The 18,095-nt window shown below is 33.2% G+C and overlaps 1 protein-coding gene across 1 annotated transcript; it reads left to right on the top strand.

The window, feature by feature from the left end:
• The first annotated feature begins 991 nt into the window (after positions 1-991).
• LOC126821802 (beclin 1-associated autophagy-related key regulator) lies at positions 992-17,346 on the top strand. Its single transcript, XM_050550300.2, has 9 exons — positions 992-1,414; positions 4,378-4,455; positions 4,830-4,872; positions 5,434-5,515; positions 6,266-6,497; positions 6,770-6,930; positions 7,584-7,740; positions 13,726-13,896; positions 14,328-17,346. The coding sequence occupies exons 1-9, from the start codon at positions 1,230-1,232 to the stop codon at positions 14,623-14,625; spliced, it is 1,407 nt and encodes a 468-aa protein (XP_050406257.1). The 5' UTR covers positions 992-1,229; the 3' UTR covers positions 14,626-17,346.
• Positions 17,347-18,095: the final 749 nt, after the last annotated feature.

The following is an 18,095-nucleotide window of genomic DNA, read 5'->3' on the forward strand; positions in this document are numbered from 1 at the left end:
CCCAAAAAAAAGGAATTTAATGCCGACGACTATCCATATACATACCGTTCCCGAATTAATCAATATTGGCATGTCTTCCAGTTATCGTGACGATTGAGTACAATTCACTGCGGATCCTGCCATTCCGACACGGGGTACAACAACTAGAAAGCGGTCCTATAAGACTTATTTATGTGGTTTTGCAACCGAAATCCCATTATATGCCCACTCGAATTTCAGGGAGGGCGTGGGGAACGGAAAAAAATTAGATGAAAATTTAGCTGATGAGCTACATGGCTATAATAGTTTAAAATAGATAATTACAAATGAATATTGAAAATTTTAGTCAAGTTACTTTATTCTGAGCGAAGTTATGAATGTTTGAAGTTTTGACAAGAATAGCATTGTCTTCATTGTCCTTGCTACAGTATTAATCGAAGTCACGATTTTGCATTTTAGCGTTAATCGATTAAATGGCGCGTATGTTCAAATCCGATCAATATCACAGCATCCGATGTCCTAGAGAGTTGATTATAAATGGGCTTGGAATGTCAATAAAATAGCCTTATTTATGTGGTTTTGCAACTAACAATCCCCCACCCCCACCACTGAATTCCAATTAATCAAACTGTTACATCAAGGTTCACCGGACAACCGAAAAAATGATGAAAGTAGAAAAAATGTCGCGCATATAAAGCAGAGTGACTACTGATTATTTTTAAATTATGATCAATTTCCGAAAGATTGATGAAACAAATAATGATCGATGTCCGAAAAATGTTTAAATCCATAACCAGATCAGTGCAATTTCGCTGTATTCAAGTATAAAAGAAATTTAACGGATGTAAAATAAAAGGACAAAAGATGCAAAAGGGAAATCCCAAATTGTGCATTTTAATACTTCAATTCTATTTATATTATGAGTCGCGTTTTATTGGCCATCCCATGCACATGACTCCATAGTTTAATAACGATTTATCAATGCACTGGATAATTTAGTCTATGTGGATATTTCTGTAGCTGGTCTATTACAATAGGACACCGAAATCTTATGAGTCGCACCTTTTCAGTTTCCTGGACATTGGCAAACACTTGGATACACAGTGTCATTTCTAAATGAGTGGGCATGATACAGAAGCTATTCAGTATGCTTGAAACGTCTTATGGGCTTATACGATTAGGAGAAATCGTGATGCGCTAATTCGGGGTAACAATTCCTACACTCGCACGAATAAACATCGTCACCGCTCATGGCTTTTAATATAGAAAGTAACGGAGCTCCAGTTAATTTTTACACACAGTACTCTGGCGAAGAATCTCCTGGTGTAACCGTTGCTGTTGAACGATGTCCTTTGTGTAAATGTTCAGTGCGTCCGTATTATTGTCACATTTGTGTTACTGATGGTTGTTTTCAGCATTCTATTAACGATAAAAGGTCAATATTTTAACTCATTCATTCAATCGTCATTTGTTTATTTTTAGGCATGGAATTTAGCCTCGCCTAATAATATCAATAATTATTAGTAGACCTACTGTCTCTAATATGTAAAAAGAAGAGTCCTACGGGTATTGTGTTTCTAAAACATTGGTATTTTTTTATGTGTATTGTACAGTATCATGATGTGCATTGTATGTATTTTGACAACTTTATTTGTAAACTTGACTGCAAGCGCATCTCAAATGTGGGAACAAGGGTAGCTCAGTGTTTAAGGCGCTGGAAATTCAAGAGTTTCTAGAATCAATGTTGGCCCAGACAGTTCTTGGGATTACAAGACACTGATATCAATTTCATACAGATCAGATGATAACTTTTGTTTTCAGAGCATTCACAAGGTTCAATAAAGTGAAACAAGGGTCATAGCTTTACATAGCTTTAGAAGTTATACAGAAATTGTTGAAATTCTATAGGCTTCTTCATTGTACTAATCACAATAATGCATATGAATTTAATAGATCATATGAATAATAACTTTTGTGATCACAAGGTCAAAATTCTAAAAGTTAAAACAGAAATTGTTGAAATTCAATAGGATTTATCGTTTTACTAATTTGAATAATGATAAATTTAATACAGACTTGCATTCACCAGGTTCTACGAAGTGAAACAAGGACCCTAACTCTAGAACCAGTCAATGAAAATTGTTGAAATTAAATAAACTTCTTCGTCTCACTAATATAAACAACATATATAAATTTCAAAAAGATCAGATAATAAATGTAGTCTGTAGAGTGTTCACAAGAAAGTGTGGTTGACGAACGGAGGTAAAGGCCATAATATGAACACATTTCCATGTGGATGAATAAAAAGGTTCTGTGGACACTGTACAGGTTGTCAGAAATGCAGCTGTTTGTCAAAATTTTCGTCATAGCACACTGCACGGTGGTTTCATGCCAATTTCGTTTCATGATAATATTATAAAAAAATGGTATGCAAATCTTTATCTTTTAATGACAATGACTTGAGAATGACAATGCTACCGCAGTATTTCACTCCTCTGCACAAGGTTAGGGTACGGCTTAGCTATTAGGAAATTTTGGTAGACAGATTTCAAATTGCTTCAACTTCAACAAATACAGATATGTAAACCAACATGTATATCATCCGAAACCTCCTCACCCTGACTATTAAAGATAGGTTGCCAGGCAATGAAACATACGTCCACAGCAGCTAAAATGTCTGAGCGGTCAACAAGGGTTGTTGCATATTTAATCTTTTGTAGATAATGGGGGGCATTTACAAGACAATTTCATACAGATCAGATTATAATTTTCGTCCTTTAAGGGTTCACAAAGTGCTACAAACTGAAACAAGGGCCTTAACTCTGGAAGTAATTTACAAAAACTGTTGCAATCCGACAGCATTTTTCGTTTTACTAATTTAAATAATGAATATAAATTTCATAGAGATCAGATGATGAATTGTCATTCGAGCATTCACATTGTTCAACAAAGTAAAACAAGGTTCATAACCCGAGAAGTAATTATTGGAAATTGCTGAAAGTCAGTCTTCTTTGTTTCACTAATTTAAATGATGCATAGAATATAAATTTCATACAGATCAGACGATATCTTTCATCATTCCAGCGTTCACAAGGTTCTGCAACGTTAAACAAGGGGGATAAATCTAAAAGTAATTATTGGAAATTGCTGAAATTCAATAGGCTTCTTTGTTTTACTAATTTACATGATGAGTATGAATTTCATTCATACAGATCAGATGATAACTGTTGTCGTCCGAGCGTTCACAAAGTGCAACTGTGATGCAAAGGTCATAACTCCAGAAAAAATTATGGAAATTGCCGAAATTCAATAGGATTCTTTGTTTCACTAATTTATATAATGCATAAAAATTTCATACAGATCAGATGATAACTTTCGTCATTTGAGCATTCACAAAGTTCAATAAAGTGAAACAAGGGCCATAACTCTAGACATAATTAATTGAAATTGCTGAAATTCAATAGGCATCTTGGTTTCACTAATTTAAATAATTCATATAAATTTCATACAGATCATAGGGTCATAACTCCAGAAGAAATTAAAGGAAATTGCTGAAATTCAATAGGATTCTTTGTTTCACGTATTTCTACAATGTGAAACAAGGGCTATAACTCTAGATATAATTAATGGTAATTGCTGAAATGCAATAGGTTTCTTTGTTTCACAAATTTAAATAATGCTTATAAAATTCATACAGATCGGATGATAACTTTTAAAACTTCCACAGGGTTCTACAAAGTGAAACAAGGGACATAACTCTAGACATTAACTGAAATTCAGTAGGATTCGTTTCACTAATTCAAATAATACACAAATTTCATACAGATGATACTTTTTGTCATTAGAGCATTCACAGGGTTCAACAAAGTGAAAGTGAAACAAGAGAAATAACTTTAGACCCAATTAATGGATATTGCTGAAATTCAATAGGCTTTGCTTCACTAATCTGAATAATGCATATAAATATGATACAGATCGGATTATAACTTTTGTTGTTAGAGCGTTCACAGGGTTCGACAAAGTGAAACAAGGGCCATAAATCCAGAAGTAATTAACAGAAATTGCTGAAATTCAATAGGCTTCTTCGTTTCATTAATTTAAAGGATGCACATAAATTTCTTACAGATCGGATAATAATTTTTGTCGTTTGCAAGGTAAAATAAAATGAAACAAGGGCCATAACTCCAGAAGAAATTAACAGAAATTATTGAAATTAAATAGGCTTCTTTATCTCACTAATGTAAAATCAGCTGTGATGATAATATACGACCACATTTCCATGTGGGCGTAGAAAATGATTACAAGAATTAAATTGGCACATTCGTTCAGAGTTTGAAAAAAATTCTTCGAATAATTTTTTTGTTTTTTTAAACTTTTGTTTGATTTCTTTATTTCCAGGCTCACAAAAGATGCTTATCACCAAAAACAACAAAAATGGAAAAAAGAAAAAGAAAAAAGGATCAAATTATTGAATAAGTAAGAAAATATAAATTATTATCAAGAAAGATGTACATACCATAAGCAGATAATAACCCTGGTTTCTTCCATTTTGCCTACATGTATGTTGAATCCTTTAGGTGGGAATCAGCTCAGCACAGCATTATAATAAAGTTCTTATAAATGTGTAATAGAGGTCTCACTCTATATAATTGTGGACTCCAATATCAGTAGTGTGATGAAACTCTATTACTTATTTAATTAATGAAAAAACATGAATTAGGTTTAATTAACATTGTACTTTATTTAATTGATTTCTTCCTACGACTAGAGATACTAGCAAGAATGAATACAGATGATTTGTACAATTATTATTGGATACTAGATCGTAGTAATATGTTTGTGTCTTTCAGAGTTGAGACAGCCATTGTAGCTAAAGAAAAGAAATATGAAAAGGTACGTAAATTAAAACTCCATAAATTCAAAACTGTGTACATGTACATGTGTTTTTACACAAAGTTATTACCTTACCTAACAAAGAATTAATCAGTTCTAATACTTTGTATATTTCGCTGGCTAGTTTCAATATGCTAAGTATCTAAATCTTATGATTGTAGAATTCTGGTCAATCAAATATTTTGAAATGGGATATCATAAAATCTGTCATTGAGTCAACTTGCGTGGTTCCAATTCCCCGGTTGTACGTGACAAGGAGTAGGATCACCTGTCCAACCTTGTGGGTTTTCTCCGGGTCCTCCAATTCCTCAAACCTACTGCTAAAAGACCCCAATGTGCAAGAGAATTATTGAAATGATATTGAACCATTTGTTAGTCTCGAAATGACCTAGTTTGTGTCGAGTGGACGTTAAACCCCTTATTCTCTCTCTCTCTCTAGATGTCGATAGTGGAACACAAGATCCGTTATATTTCAACACAGCCTTTATCTATATATCTACCTTTTATATATGTTAAATTTTTGTGTTCGACAATATTATTACTATTTTATTATAATTATAGTTGAATGAAATAGAAGAATGTAAAAGAAGAATATTATTACTGAAAAATGCCATCAAAACTGTAAATAAAGAAACAGATAAAGGTAATTTTTATCTTTAAAACACCAGAAACAATAACAGATTTTCTGTATGATGAATGTTCTGTATCATTGCTGGTGACATTTACCTTGGGTAGGAGTGCACCCTCCAAAAATTGAAATGCAATAAGTTGTAAATCCATTTTTTGTATACAGTATTTAATGAATGTCACATACCGCATTCTGATAACATGTATGCTTAGTATTTTTTAGAAAAAAAAATTTATTTTTAAGTTCTGTATATGTTTGTAATAATATTTTCTTATGAAATGACAACTATTATTACTTTGGATTTAAGAAATAAAGAATTTAAAGAGACGCAATCACCCTGAACAAGAAAACAAATGTAATTAATTTTAAACAATATCAATTTCAAAATAAACATAGGACTTATCTAATTATCGAAAAAACAAGAACTGACCTACTTAGATATTTATCACCGACGGTCCAACATTTATTCTACTCCATGAAAACTACTAAACTTGTGTAACTTGTAAATTTAAAGTTAGAATGTGGATATTGTGGCGATAGCTTTTCAAATTATTCTCAAATTTGGCATGCAAATAAATTACACGTTTAATCACTGTATAGCCAAATAACAACAAATCGAAAATCTCCAAAGTGCTATGTAACTTGAAAAAGTAATACCAAGCTGGTTTCAAGGGGGAAAAAAGGTAAAAATATTTCTCATGTAATATGGTAAACTAATATATAAATAAGCTATATTATAAAAACAGTTTTGTCTCAATTTGACAGCTGAAAACCGATTAATCAAGTCCAGAGAACGGACATCACAGAGAAGGTCTAAAGGTCGACTCCATGACGATAAAGTTCAAAAGATTAAAAAATATATCATTAGTGGAGGTTTAATAAGTGAAAATAAAAGAGATGAAACTGACAAAACCATGGATATTCTACAGAATGGAAGACAGTCACACGTACAGGCACTGACTAACTATATCTTTCCTATAACTGAAACACGTCCCAGGTTGGTAAATTTTCGTGTTTTATAAACAACCCACCAAAACATCGGCAGCAGATGATCTACAAGCTTGTATTTAATCGGACTAAAAACAGGCCCATAGTTGACACTGTCTGCAGAGAATGCTAAAAACTGATATTTAAATTCATCATATCTTTGAAAATACTGAATGGATTTGAACCATTTTTGGACTGATATTCCTTGTAGTTGACACTATTGTAGTTGACGTTAAGCACCATATCAAACAATACATATTATCTTCATTGACCATTTTGTAGCCATGTAGAAACATCGATGATAAATACAATTAAAGAAGCGTGTCAAACAGCATATGTACGAGGTAAATGGCAATATACAGATTTAAGAAGTGATACACTATATAAAATACTGGAACCTACATTACCCAGCAATGGTAATTTTTCTGCCTACAACTTGTGGGGTAGGTTTTCTTATTTTTATATGTATTTTAAAAAAATGGAATTAGGATATAACACACTCACCACACAGGTCATTTCATCAGGGGCTTTTAAACTCTAAAACCAGAAAATAAGTGTTATTAATTTCATGGAATGATATTATATTTTTAAAAAAAAACCAATTACCGGTACTAAAAATCCAATAACTGGATCTTGTCATGGTTCATGATGGTCAATTGCAGTTTTGAAAACTACTGTAAACTGTAATTCATGAGACTCACATAGAATCTTTTAAAGACGGACTTACAGATCTGTCCCAAATTTTATATGCAATCTTATTTAAACATCCCTGATTTAACTGTGTAGATAAATCACAGCAAATCGAAAATTATTTTTTACCAACTGGCCAAGATTTATGAAGTTCTAATGCCATGAACAATCACTGGATCATACCAACCACTATGTGAGATGCAGATGATTCGCAGTGTAACCAGGCTTGACCCTAATGCAGCTGATACATTCAAATTGCTTCCAAATATAATGTGAATCAAAATATTTGCCTTATTTCAAAATACTGATAATTATAATATCCCTCCACTGCCATCTCCAAAGCCTGCCTTTTGGATTTTTTTTTATTGTCGTCAGTATTCTTATTGTAGTATGTTAATATTTATAGTTTCAGTAACACGAGAAAATGGTGCAGCACCTGATTCTGAATGTGGTACCAGTAATCCAGGTCATACTTTTAGGGCAGCATTATGTTATGCAACACAATTATTATCTATTTTATTACATATTCTTGATATTAATTCCCCTAGAAAACTTTGTTATAGGTAAGTTAAGTTCTTAGCCAATTGTTGTTTTTTAGCAATTTTTTTAGGATAAGTTAGTATGGACTAAAGTTGATTCCTAAGAAAAGTGCTTCCAGTATTATTGTCCCAAGACAATACAGTAATTGTTATCCATATAACTGTTGTGTTTACATGTATGTTAATTAATATTTGCTTGGGAAGTAGTTTTTGTCAAAATTACGTCATTTCTGGTGCTGACAGAAATCTTTATCGGTAATTTTCTGCTCAGGGTAAGCAGAGTGATAAGCAATTTGATTGGTCGAGACTTTGGAACACAATAACTCTCATTCTAATTGAGTTAGAATGTTCACACTTGGCATAGGTGTCCATTAGGTGAATGCCTTGATGGAGGTTGAAGATGAGAATTTTTTGCTTAGGGTAAGCAGAGATAAGCAGTTTGATTGTTTGATGCTTTGGGACACGATTAGTTCTAATTAAGTGAGAGTGAGGACACTTGGTGTATAGCTTTATTATATCAATACCTTGATTAAGTTCGATTAAGTTCGATAATGAACATTTTTTGCTGAGGGTAAGCAGAGTGATAAGCAATTTGATTGGTCGAGACTTTGGAACACAATAGCTCTCCTTCTAATTGAGGTAGAATGTTCAAACTTGGCGTAGGTGAATGTTTAAACTTGACGTAGATGTTCATTAGGTGAATGGCTTGACTGATTTCAATGATTAACAGTTCGAGCTAAAGCTAAGCAGAGCTAAGCAATTTCATTTGTCGATGGTTTGTGAGAAGATAATCTTGATTCTATCTGATAGAGTGTGATGAAACTTAGTGTAAAAAATAAATGTGCGATTAATTAATATGTGTCATCTATTTTTTTTGCAATTTCGGAGGAGGACATCACCCTCACTGTTGGCTTGTTGTTAATATTATGGCAATATTTCAGAAAACAACAACTTTGGTGATTTCGGACAATTCGCATTGTTGCAGTACGTTCGAAATAGCTTTAATCTCTTAAGTCATCATACCCACTTTTCCAGTACAACTGAAGACATCGAATTGATCCAACAAGTAGTTTCTGATATATGCTCAAGTAGAAAAATAATAAGAAGAATAATAATAATCCGAACAAAAACAATAGTGTTGCATAGTGTGAAACCCTAATTATCTAAGGAAATTTTAAAAAAACAAAAACATTAATGAATATTTCATGTAAATGAAGGATTCACATTTCACAATTCCATTAGTTGAACCCTGGGACAGATTTATTTTCTCTTAGGAAATATTACCTTTATGGAAACATCAGTTCCCTTTAAACATAAACAAAAAAATATTCTTTCGAAATCTGAGATACTAATTACATGTTCATCAGTTTTAGAGAATATATATAAATTACAGTGGAAAAATGTATTTGTTGTAACAATGATCATATTTTCAGTTGTCCACACTGCAACAATACACTTTATTTCATAATTTTTTCTTGTTATTTGTCTCAACGTACAAAAGGTTTGATAATAGGGGGCCTGTGAAAATTGGTCAACAACTTGACTCTAGAGTGAGTACAATGGGGTAATATCCAGGGTTTAACACTCCCCAATTAATTAAGTGGTTTTTATCAATGTATACTTTACAATTAGACATTTATATTACTGCATATTGTTTCAGTATTATAATTATAATAATTATTAAAGGGTTGCATTTTGTTTCTCCATCAGTATTGCGCTTGATAACGACTAGAGAATCATTGTTGAAATGTGGACGTTGCCCCCACCCGTCTGTCCGTCCACAGTTTTCTGTGAACGCTCTAAAATGAAAGTTATCATCTGATTCTTTTAAAATTGATATATGTCGTTTACATTAGTGAGATGAAGAAGCCTATTTAATTTCAATTATTTCCGTTATTACTTCTAGAGTTATGGCCCTTGTTTTACTTTGTGAACGTTTGAATGACAAAAGTTTTCTGATCTGTATGAAATTTATATGCATTTTTTTAATTAGTAAAACGAAAAAGCCTGTCAAATTTCCACAATTTCTGTAAATTACTTCCAGAGTTAAGGCCCTTGTTTCAGTTTGTAGAGCCTTGTGAACCCTCAAATGACAAAAATTATAATCTGATCTGTATCAAATTGTCTAACTATCCCCAATTACCTACAAAAGAATGAATTTGTGACAACACTTGTCGACCACTCAGACGATTTAGCTGTTGTGGACGTATGTTTCATTGCCTGGCAACCTATCTTTTTAGTTTTGATTTTGTATTTGCGCCATTTCGATTTAAAATGAGCTATTTACAACCCATTCAGACTCTTCATATTTTGAAATATTCTTTCGTAACTTTCATAATCTTGTAGCATTAATCCATGAGCAGTTGCCGAGAAATACTCAATTTTGCCCGTAAAAGAGTCAATTTATTATTGGATTTGCATAACTGTGACACCATTTGTTGCATAAAGCAAATGTGTGTTATATCAAATTGATTACAATTCAAGATTGACACTGTTGTGTTTACATACGCTCACATTGAAATGTGGTTGTATGTTTTCGTCACCCCAGAGTGTACGTCGATCCGCCCTTGATCACTTTGAAATATCTTGTGGACACTGTAGAGGCTAAAGTTAATACCCAATTGACTTTAAATTTATACGCACTGTTTAAGGTCATGAGACGAAGAAGCCAATTGATTTTCAGCGATTTCCGATAGTTACTACCAGAGTTATGGCCCTTAATCTCCTTGAAATAGGCTAAAGTTAATATCCAATTGACTTTAAATGTATACAGTGTTTTAGGTCATTTTCAACGATTTCCGATAATTACTGCCAGAGTTGTGGCCCTTGATCACTCTAGAGCAGATGTTCTCAACCTTTTTTGCCAACAGCACACCTTGGAACACAAAAAAAACAAGCCAACAGTGAGGCTGATGTCCCCCGCCGAAATCCCCAAATAAATAGATGACACATATTAATTAATCGCACATCTATTTTTTTCCAAAGTATCGAGCAATCAAACTGATTATCAACTATACACTAAGTTTCATCACTCTCTATCAGATAGAATCAAAGTTATCTTGTCCCAAAGCAGGAAATTGCTTATCTCTGCTTAGCTTTAGCTCAATATGTTAATCATTGAACTCAGTCAAGACAAACATCTACATCAAGTTTAAACATTCTACCTCAATTAGAAGAAGAGTTGTTGAACTCAGTCAAGACGAACATCTACATCAAGTTTAAACATTCCACCTCAATTAGAAGAAGAGTTTGACCAATCAAAATGCTTATCACTCCTTAGCTTAAACAGAAAATGCTCATTATCGAACTTAGTCAAGTTATTGATGTGATAAAACTATACACCAAGTTTCATCACTCTCACTTAATTGGAACTAAAGTTATCGTGTCCCAAAGCATCAACCAATCAAATTGCTTATCTTTGCTTATCCTAAGCAGAAAATGCTCATCTTCACACTCCATCAAGGCATTGACCTAATCAACACCTACACCAAGTTTGAACATTCTAGCTCAATTAGAAGGAGGGTTATTGTGTTCCAAAGTCTCAGCCAATCAAATTGCTTATCGCTCTGCTTACCCTGAGCAGAAAATGCTCATTATCGAACTTAGTCAAGGTATTGATGTAATGAAACTATACACCAAGTTTCATCTCTCTCACTTTTTTAGAACTAAAGTTATCGTGTCCCAAAGCATCAACCAATCAAACTGCTTATCTTTGCTTACCCTAAGCAGAAAATGCTTATCTTCACACTCCATCAAGGCATTGACCTAATAAACACCTACACCAAGTTTGAACATTCTAGCTCAGGGCTTGCCACGAGACGCGAGTAATTACTCGCGCGCATGCTACGCTCGCGTAAAACCAAATTTACGTGAGTGATTAAGTACTCGCGCAAATATAAAAAATAATTTAATCAGAAATAATTGAATATCGTAATATAAAAAGCCGTAAACAATTTGTATGCCTTCATATCGATGCACTATTGCGCACGCGGCGTGTCTTTCCAGTGCCAACTGTTGTTACTAACAAGGCATTGACCTAATAAACACATACACCAATTTTGAACATTCTAGCTCAATTAAAAGTTATCGTGTCCCAAAGCATCAACCAATCAAATTGCTTATCTCTGCTTACCCTAAGCGGAAAATGCCCATCTTCGAACTCCATCAAGGCATTGACCTAATCAACACATACACCAAGTTTGAACATTCTAGCCCAATTAGGAAGAGAGTTATCGTGTCCCAAAGCATCAACCAATCAAATTGCTTATCTCTGCTTACCCTAAGCGGAAAATGCTCATCTTCGAACTCCATCAAGGCATTGACCTAATAAACACATACACCAAGTTTGAACATTCTAGCTCAATTAGGAAGAGAGTTATTGTGTCCCAAAAAGTGTGAAGGACAGACGGACGGACGGACAGACAGACAGACGGACGAACCCATTTTAATAGTCCCCTGCTTTCTTCGAAAGGCGGGGGACAAAAAATAGCGCCACACCTGGCTAAATATATATGAAAAATATTTGCATTTTGCAAAATAAAAACATGGCAAGTCATAGACGGCCTACAACCGAAGACACAGACTAGTCATACACATATAGAATGACTCAAACTAAATAAAGAAAAACACAGCTATGAACTTACTCAATTGCAGTGTTACAAAATTTCATCAGTCAAATATCTGGCTTTTTTAGTGAAGCATTTTGTTAGTGTGCTGTTCAAAATTTCACGGCACCACGGTTGAGAATTGCTGATCTGGAGGCTACAGTTAATATCCAATGGACTTTAAATTTTTATGCACTGTTTAAGGTCATGAGACGAAGAATCCTATTGATTTTCAACTATTATCTTCAATTACTGCTGGAGTTATAGCCCTTGATCTTTTTGAAAAATCTTATAGAAGTTCTTTAGGCTAAAGTTAATATCTGATTGACTTTAAACTTATATACAGTGATTAAGGTCAAGAGACAAAGAATCCTATTCATTCTCAACGATTTCCGATAATTACTGCTAGAGTTAAGGCCCTTGTTCACTTTGTGGATCTAGAGGATAAAGTTAATATAAATTGTTTAAGGTCATGAGACAAACAATTGAAACAAATTCTAATATTTTCTAATAATTCTAATCAGATCTTCCGGTGTTATTTAATAAGGCTTTATAAAGGGTTATGTTCAAACTTGGTGTAGGAGTTTATTAGGTCAATGCCTTGATGGAGTTCGAAGATGAGAATTTTATGCTATGGTAAGCAGAGATAAGCAATTGGATTAGTTGATGCTTTGGGACATGATCAATTTAGTTCTAAATAAGTGAGAGTGATGAAACTTGGTGTATAGTTTCATCACATCAATACCTTGACTAAGTTTGATAATGAACATTTTCTGCTCGGGGTAAGCAGAGCGATAAGCAATTTGATTGGTCCATGCTTTGGAACACAATAACTCTCCTTCCAATTGAGGTAAAATGTTCAACCTTGGTGTAGGCATTCATTAGGTGAATGCATTGATGGAGTTCGATAATGAACATTGTCTGGTTACGGTAAGCAGAGATAACCAATTTGATTGGTTGAAGCTTTTGGGCATGATAAGTAAGAGCGATGAAACTCCAAGCATAGATTCATTATATCATTACCTTGACTAAGTTCGATGATGAGAATTTTCTGCTTAGGCTAAAGAACGATAAGAAATTTGATTGGTCAAGACTTTGGAACATAACAACTCTGCTTTTAATTGAGGTAGAATGTTTAAACTTGATGTTGATGTTCATTAGGTGAATGTCTTGACTGAGTTCAATGATTAACATTTTCCGCTAAAGCTAAGCAAAGCTAAGCAATTTCTTTGACTTTGATTCTATCTGATAGAGAGTGATGAAACTTAGTTTATAGTTGATAATCAGTTGATGGCATTTCTTTTGAAAAAGATCAGTGTGCAATTAATTAATATGTGTCATCTATTTATTTCGAGATTTCGGCGGGGGACATCAGCCTCACTGTTGGCATGTTTTGATATTTCAGTGAATTTTGTTCTGATGAGTTAACAGAGAAACAGTTAAACAGTGCCGTTAACAAGTTAAATCATAATATACTATATGTATGTTTTTCACAAGGAATTAGTATAGAAGATGTCTCACCTAAAGATACACTCCATAATCTGTATATTCTCTTACATAACTCTAATATAGGAAGGTAAGTCAAAATAGATCATAGTTGATTTTTACAAATGGATAGATTCCGCCAGCCACATTTGAAATGAATATGCATTTGAAATGAATATGACCTAGATAATTGTCACCTTGATTGACCAGAAACTGAATCTCATGCTTTTGGCCAAACCACTGTTGAGAATAGGCCTTGATCAGAATAAGGATGAAAAGCATACAAATACCATGTTTTTGCGTTCTATATTAGGGGCATTGATAGCTCACAATCTTTTGTCTAATACTTTTAGACAAATCACTATTGGTCAGAATAAAGAAGAAAAACTTAATTTCTATATTAACTTTTTGCTTTTATGAAATTTAATTTAAAAAAAGAAGCCTTCGCTATAATTAATGTAAGAAAATTAGTAGACATATTTAAAACAGAAGTATTTGACATTATCCTATAAATGTTTGTAGATGTATACCATTTGAAGTATGTGAAGAGATGATACAATCTGTAACTGATGGTAGTGTATCAGATGATAGTGAAGATGAACCAGATACATTAACAGATGATGTAGATATAGGATTGGATTGGGAATTACCCAGTGACTTTCCTGATGTAACCACCAGAGGATCTTCTAGTACCTCAACATATACCACTAACTGTTATACTCAGGCTGGTGTTAATGAGGGGGGTGGTTTACTTGCTTCTGCTACAACATCTATAGCTTCATTATGGCAGGCAGCTAGAAGTACACTTGAAAGGAGATGACATAGTAGATTCTGTCATTAACTTTTTATACAACCACATTTTATGTCGTAGTATATTGTTGCCACCCATTTACGTCTATACACGTCACAATTCCTTTAAATGCTCGATGCAGTTTTTGAGGATTTTTGACTACTAGTAATTAAAAGGATGAACCCTATTTTCAATCACTCATTGGTTTTATGTGGAGTTATTGCCCACAAAATTTTGAACTTGCTACAGGTCGAAGTTTTGAGATTTATTTTTCAAATTTGCTGGAATGGTTTGGATAGTCAGAAACAACCCTAAAAAAAATTCAGGGTCGAGCAGTCTACATTATCATCCAATCTTTTTAAGATTTATATATGTTGTTTATAGTGAGATGAAGAAATGTATTGAAATTAACAACCAAAGTTATCATCAGAGCTGTTTGCTCATTTTATAGCACATGTTTTTGGAATGACGTTATTACTTCTTTGACAGAACAACGTCCTTTGATGTCCTTGCTACCTCCCTTCACCAAGCTGCTGGTGGGTGTATTTTTATTGTCTGACAATGTTATGTTTATAGATTGTTACCATATTAAATAATGTATGGCATGACAAGGCAGGACAAGCCTTCATACGCGGCCCTTATCAGATCAAAAAATTGATATACTTACCTTTTAATATCCTTGATAATTCACAAAGATAGTTGTGAATTTTAATATTTTATGCAATTCATTTTATAAAACATTTATTGACTCATAATTATAATTAATTTCTTTATGCTCATAAAATATTTGATTAAATACTAAAAATTTCAGATGAATCAATATGAATTTTTTTTTAGAAATCTTATTAAAAAAAAATTGTTATTCAGCTGTTATAAATTAACCTGTAAATTAATGTGACTTTGTGTATTAATATGTAGATAATTAACTAAATTTATTGTTTGTGATATTTATAAGAGTACATATCTGTGATTATATTGTTGACTATCATATGATATTGCATTGTTTTTTCTGGTTACAACTAGTGTTAATAAGACAGTCCTTTAGATCTTGCCAGTTTGATGTTACACTACTTGACAACAATAGCTTTCACAGATGATTTACAAAAGCAGCTTATCATTCACACAAAACCATTTTATTACTGAATATCTGTGCGTAAAATTATGAGAATACATGCGCAAGATATGTTTCACACCATTAAACCTACATAATGCAAGAGCTAAATCTGCCAATTGCAGGTCTTTCTTTAGGCTTGAAATGTTATCTAAATTATTAATTAGACATTAATTAACTTATCCAGACGATAATCGACTCTCTATGGCATCACTAGCCTGCAATATTTACTGGATTATGATCCCATTTGCTGCTCGACTTCCATTCATATTTTTTTATTGTAGACTTTAGTAATGATGATCGAGGCTAAGACGAAATTTCAATCGCTTAATTCTTGGTTGACTGAAATTTTCAGCAAATTGCCTTTACATTATCTAGTTTTTAACTATTATAGTGAGAACTGCCAACTCTTTATCTTATCTTCCATAATGTATCTTTAATATACTGCTGCTATGATGTTTGAGGAAAGTCCTGTATGTTCTGATCTGATGATCTGTCCGTTTTGAAAGAAAGAGAGAGAAATTGGGTTTAACACCCACACAACACAAACTATGTAATTTCGGTAATAACAAGGTTCAATTTTATTTCAATAATTTGCTTGCACGTAGGGTTTTATAGATTATTTGCCCCCCCCCCCCCCCCGCCTCCTCTCCTAAATGTTCAACTCGTAATATGGCCCATTGTACACTATTACTAAGTTTTAAAAAATTCCTTTGAAAACTTTGTCTTGTAAGCAAGGGGGACTATTCTGAAATATACCATGAGTTATTCTGAATTTCATTAGGGTTTCTCCTTATTTATGACCCCAAGAACAATCCAAAAAGGTTTTTAATAATGCCATTCTAAACTTTTTTCTGTATCATGTTTATAAACTTGTATGTAATTATGTAGGCAATAGTTACACAATTTGCTATTAAAACATCTCTAACTGAGATATGGATCCTTTTAGTTTCACCAAGTTTGTCCTGTATCGCATTCACATGCTTTAATGTCTCCAATCATCATGTAAGGAATGTTGCACTGTAACCTGGATATTAATTAATCTTGTGTATTTAGCAAAGCCCCCCTGCAAAAAGTTTTGCACCCCCCTGTGAAAAAATTGTCGACCATAAAAACAATAGACATCCATTGTCCGTCAATTTTACGGCAACCCTGAGAACACTTCCCACCCCCATTGTTGCTCTGAGCTAGTTACAGCCCTGCTAAGATTTCATAAGTGAGAATGTAAATGGAGAAAATACTCACAACATTTGAGCTAAAAAGATTTGGAATTTCAATAGTCAATAGGGTTCTTCCTTCAAATGGACATTATCTACAAATTAGAAACTACTATTGACAAGAACTGTAATTTGTAGGATGGACACCTAATATACACTCTCATTAACCATGGGCATATAGAAACTACAACTTGATATGTCTTTTTTGTAGCTTCTAGTTTGTGTTCGAAACCCATAACAATTAATTTTACTGTATTTTATGTTCTAACCATCTGTGTTATTGATATCCATGTGTACTAACCAATTTTATATGAAAGAATCCAAAGTTATCTTTAATTGTGTCTAAAGTTGTTGTAATGTTATTAATGTATTCATTTTATTCCAATAAAATGAATAAATTGCATGGTTAAATTTTTAAAAATAATTTTGTTTGTTTTCTGTTAGAACTCCGAAACAATTCTAGTTAGTTGCAGCATGTGAAGGTCCTTTTAATGGAGTAGCAAAACATTTTTTGAGCTCAATTTGATATCAGGTTCCATCATCTCCCACCCCTATCCTTAAATATGTTAAAACATTTCAAATCATTTTGATGTTACCAGTGTTGTTGAAGCAGTAGTGAAACTCTAAAGATAGGTTGCCAGACAACGAAACATACGCCCAAAGCAGCTAAGTCGTCCAGGAAGTCAACATGGGTTGTTGCCTTTTTTTTTTTTTTGTCAGAAATGAAAACATTTACAACACACTAAAATCTGATTACGAGTAATAACCCATTAGGCTTCTAGTTCTGCCCTATTCTAAAATTTAGCATACAAAACATTTAATATCAGTTGCCATATTCTTTGGCTCATGACCTTACACACTGTATAAATATAAAGTCAATCAGATATAAACTTTAGCCTCTAAAGTATCCACAAGATTTTTCAAAGTGATCAAGGGCCAAAACTATGGCAGTAATTATCGGAAATTGTTGAAAATCAATAGGACTCTTCGTCTCATGACCTAAAACACTGTGTCAATCAGATATTAACTTTAGCCTCTAAAGCATCCGCAAGATTTTTCAAAGTGATCAAGGGCCATAACTCTGGCAGCAATTATCGGAAATTGTTGAAAATCAATAGGATTCTTCATCTTATGACCTTTAAACACTATGTATATATTTAAAGTCAATCGGA

This window comes from Patella vulgata, chromosome 5 (assembly GCF_932274485.2).
Source record: "Patella vulgata chromosome 5, xgPatVulg1.2, whole genome shotgun sequence".
In the NCBI taxonomy this organism is placed as follows: Eukaryota; Metazoa; Mollusca; class Gastropoda; family Patellidae; genus Patella; species Patella vulgata.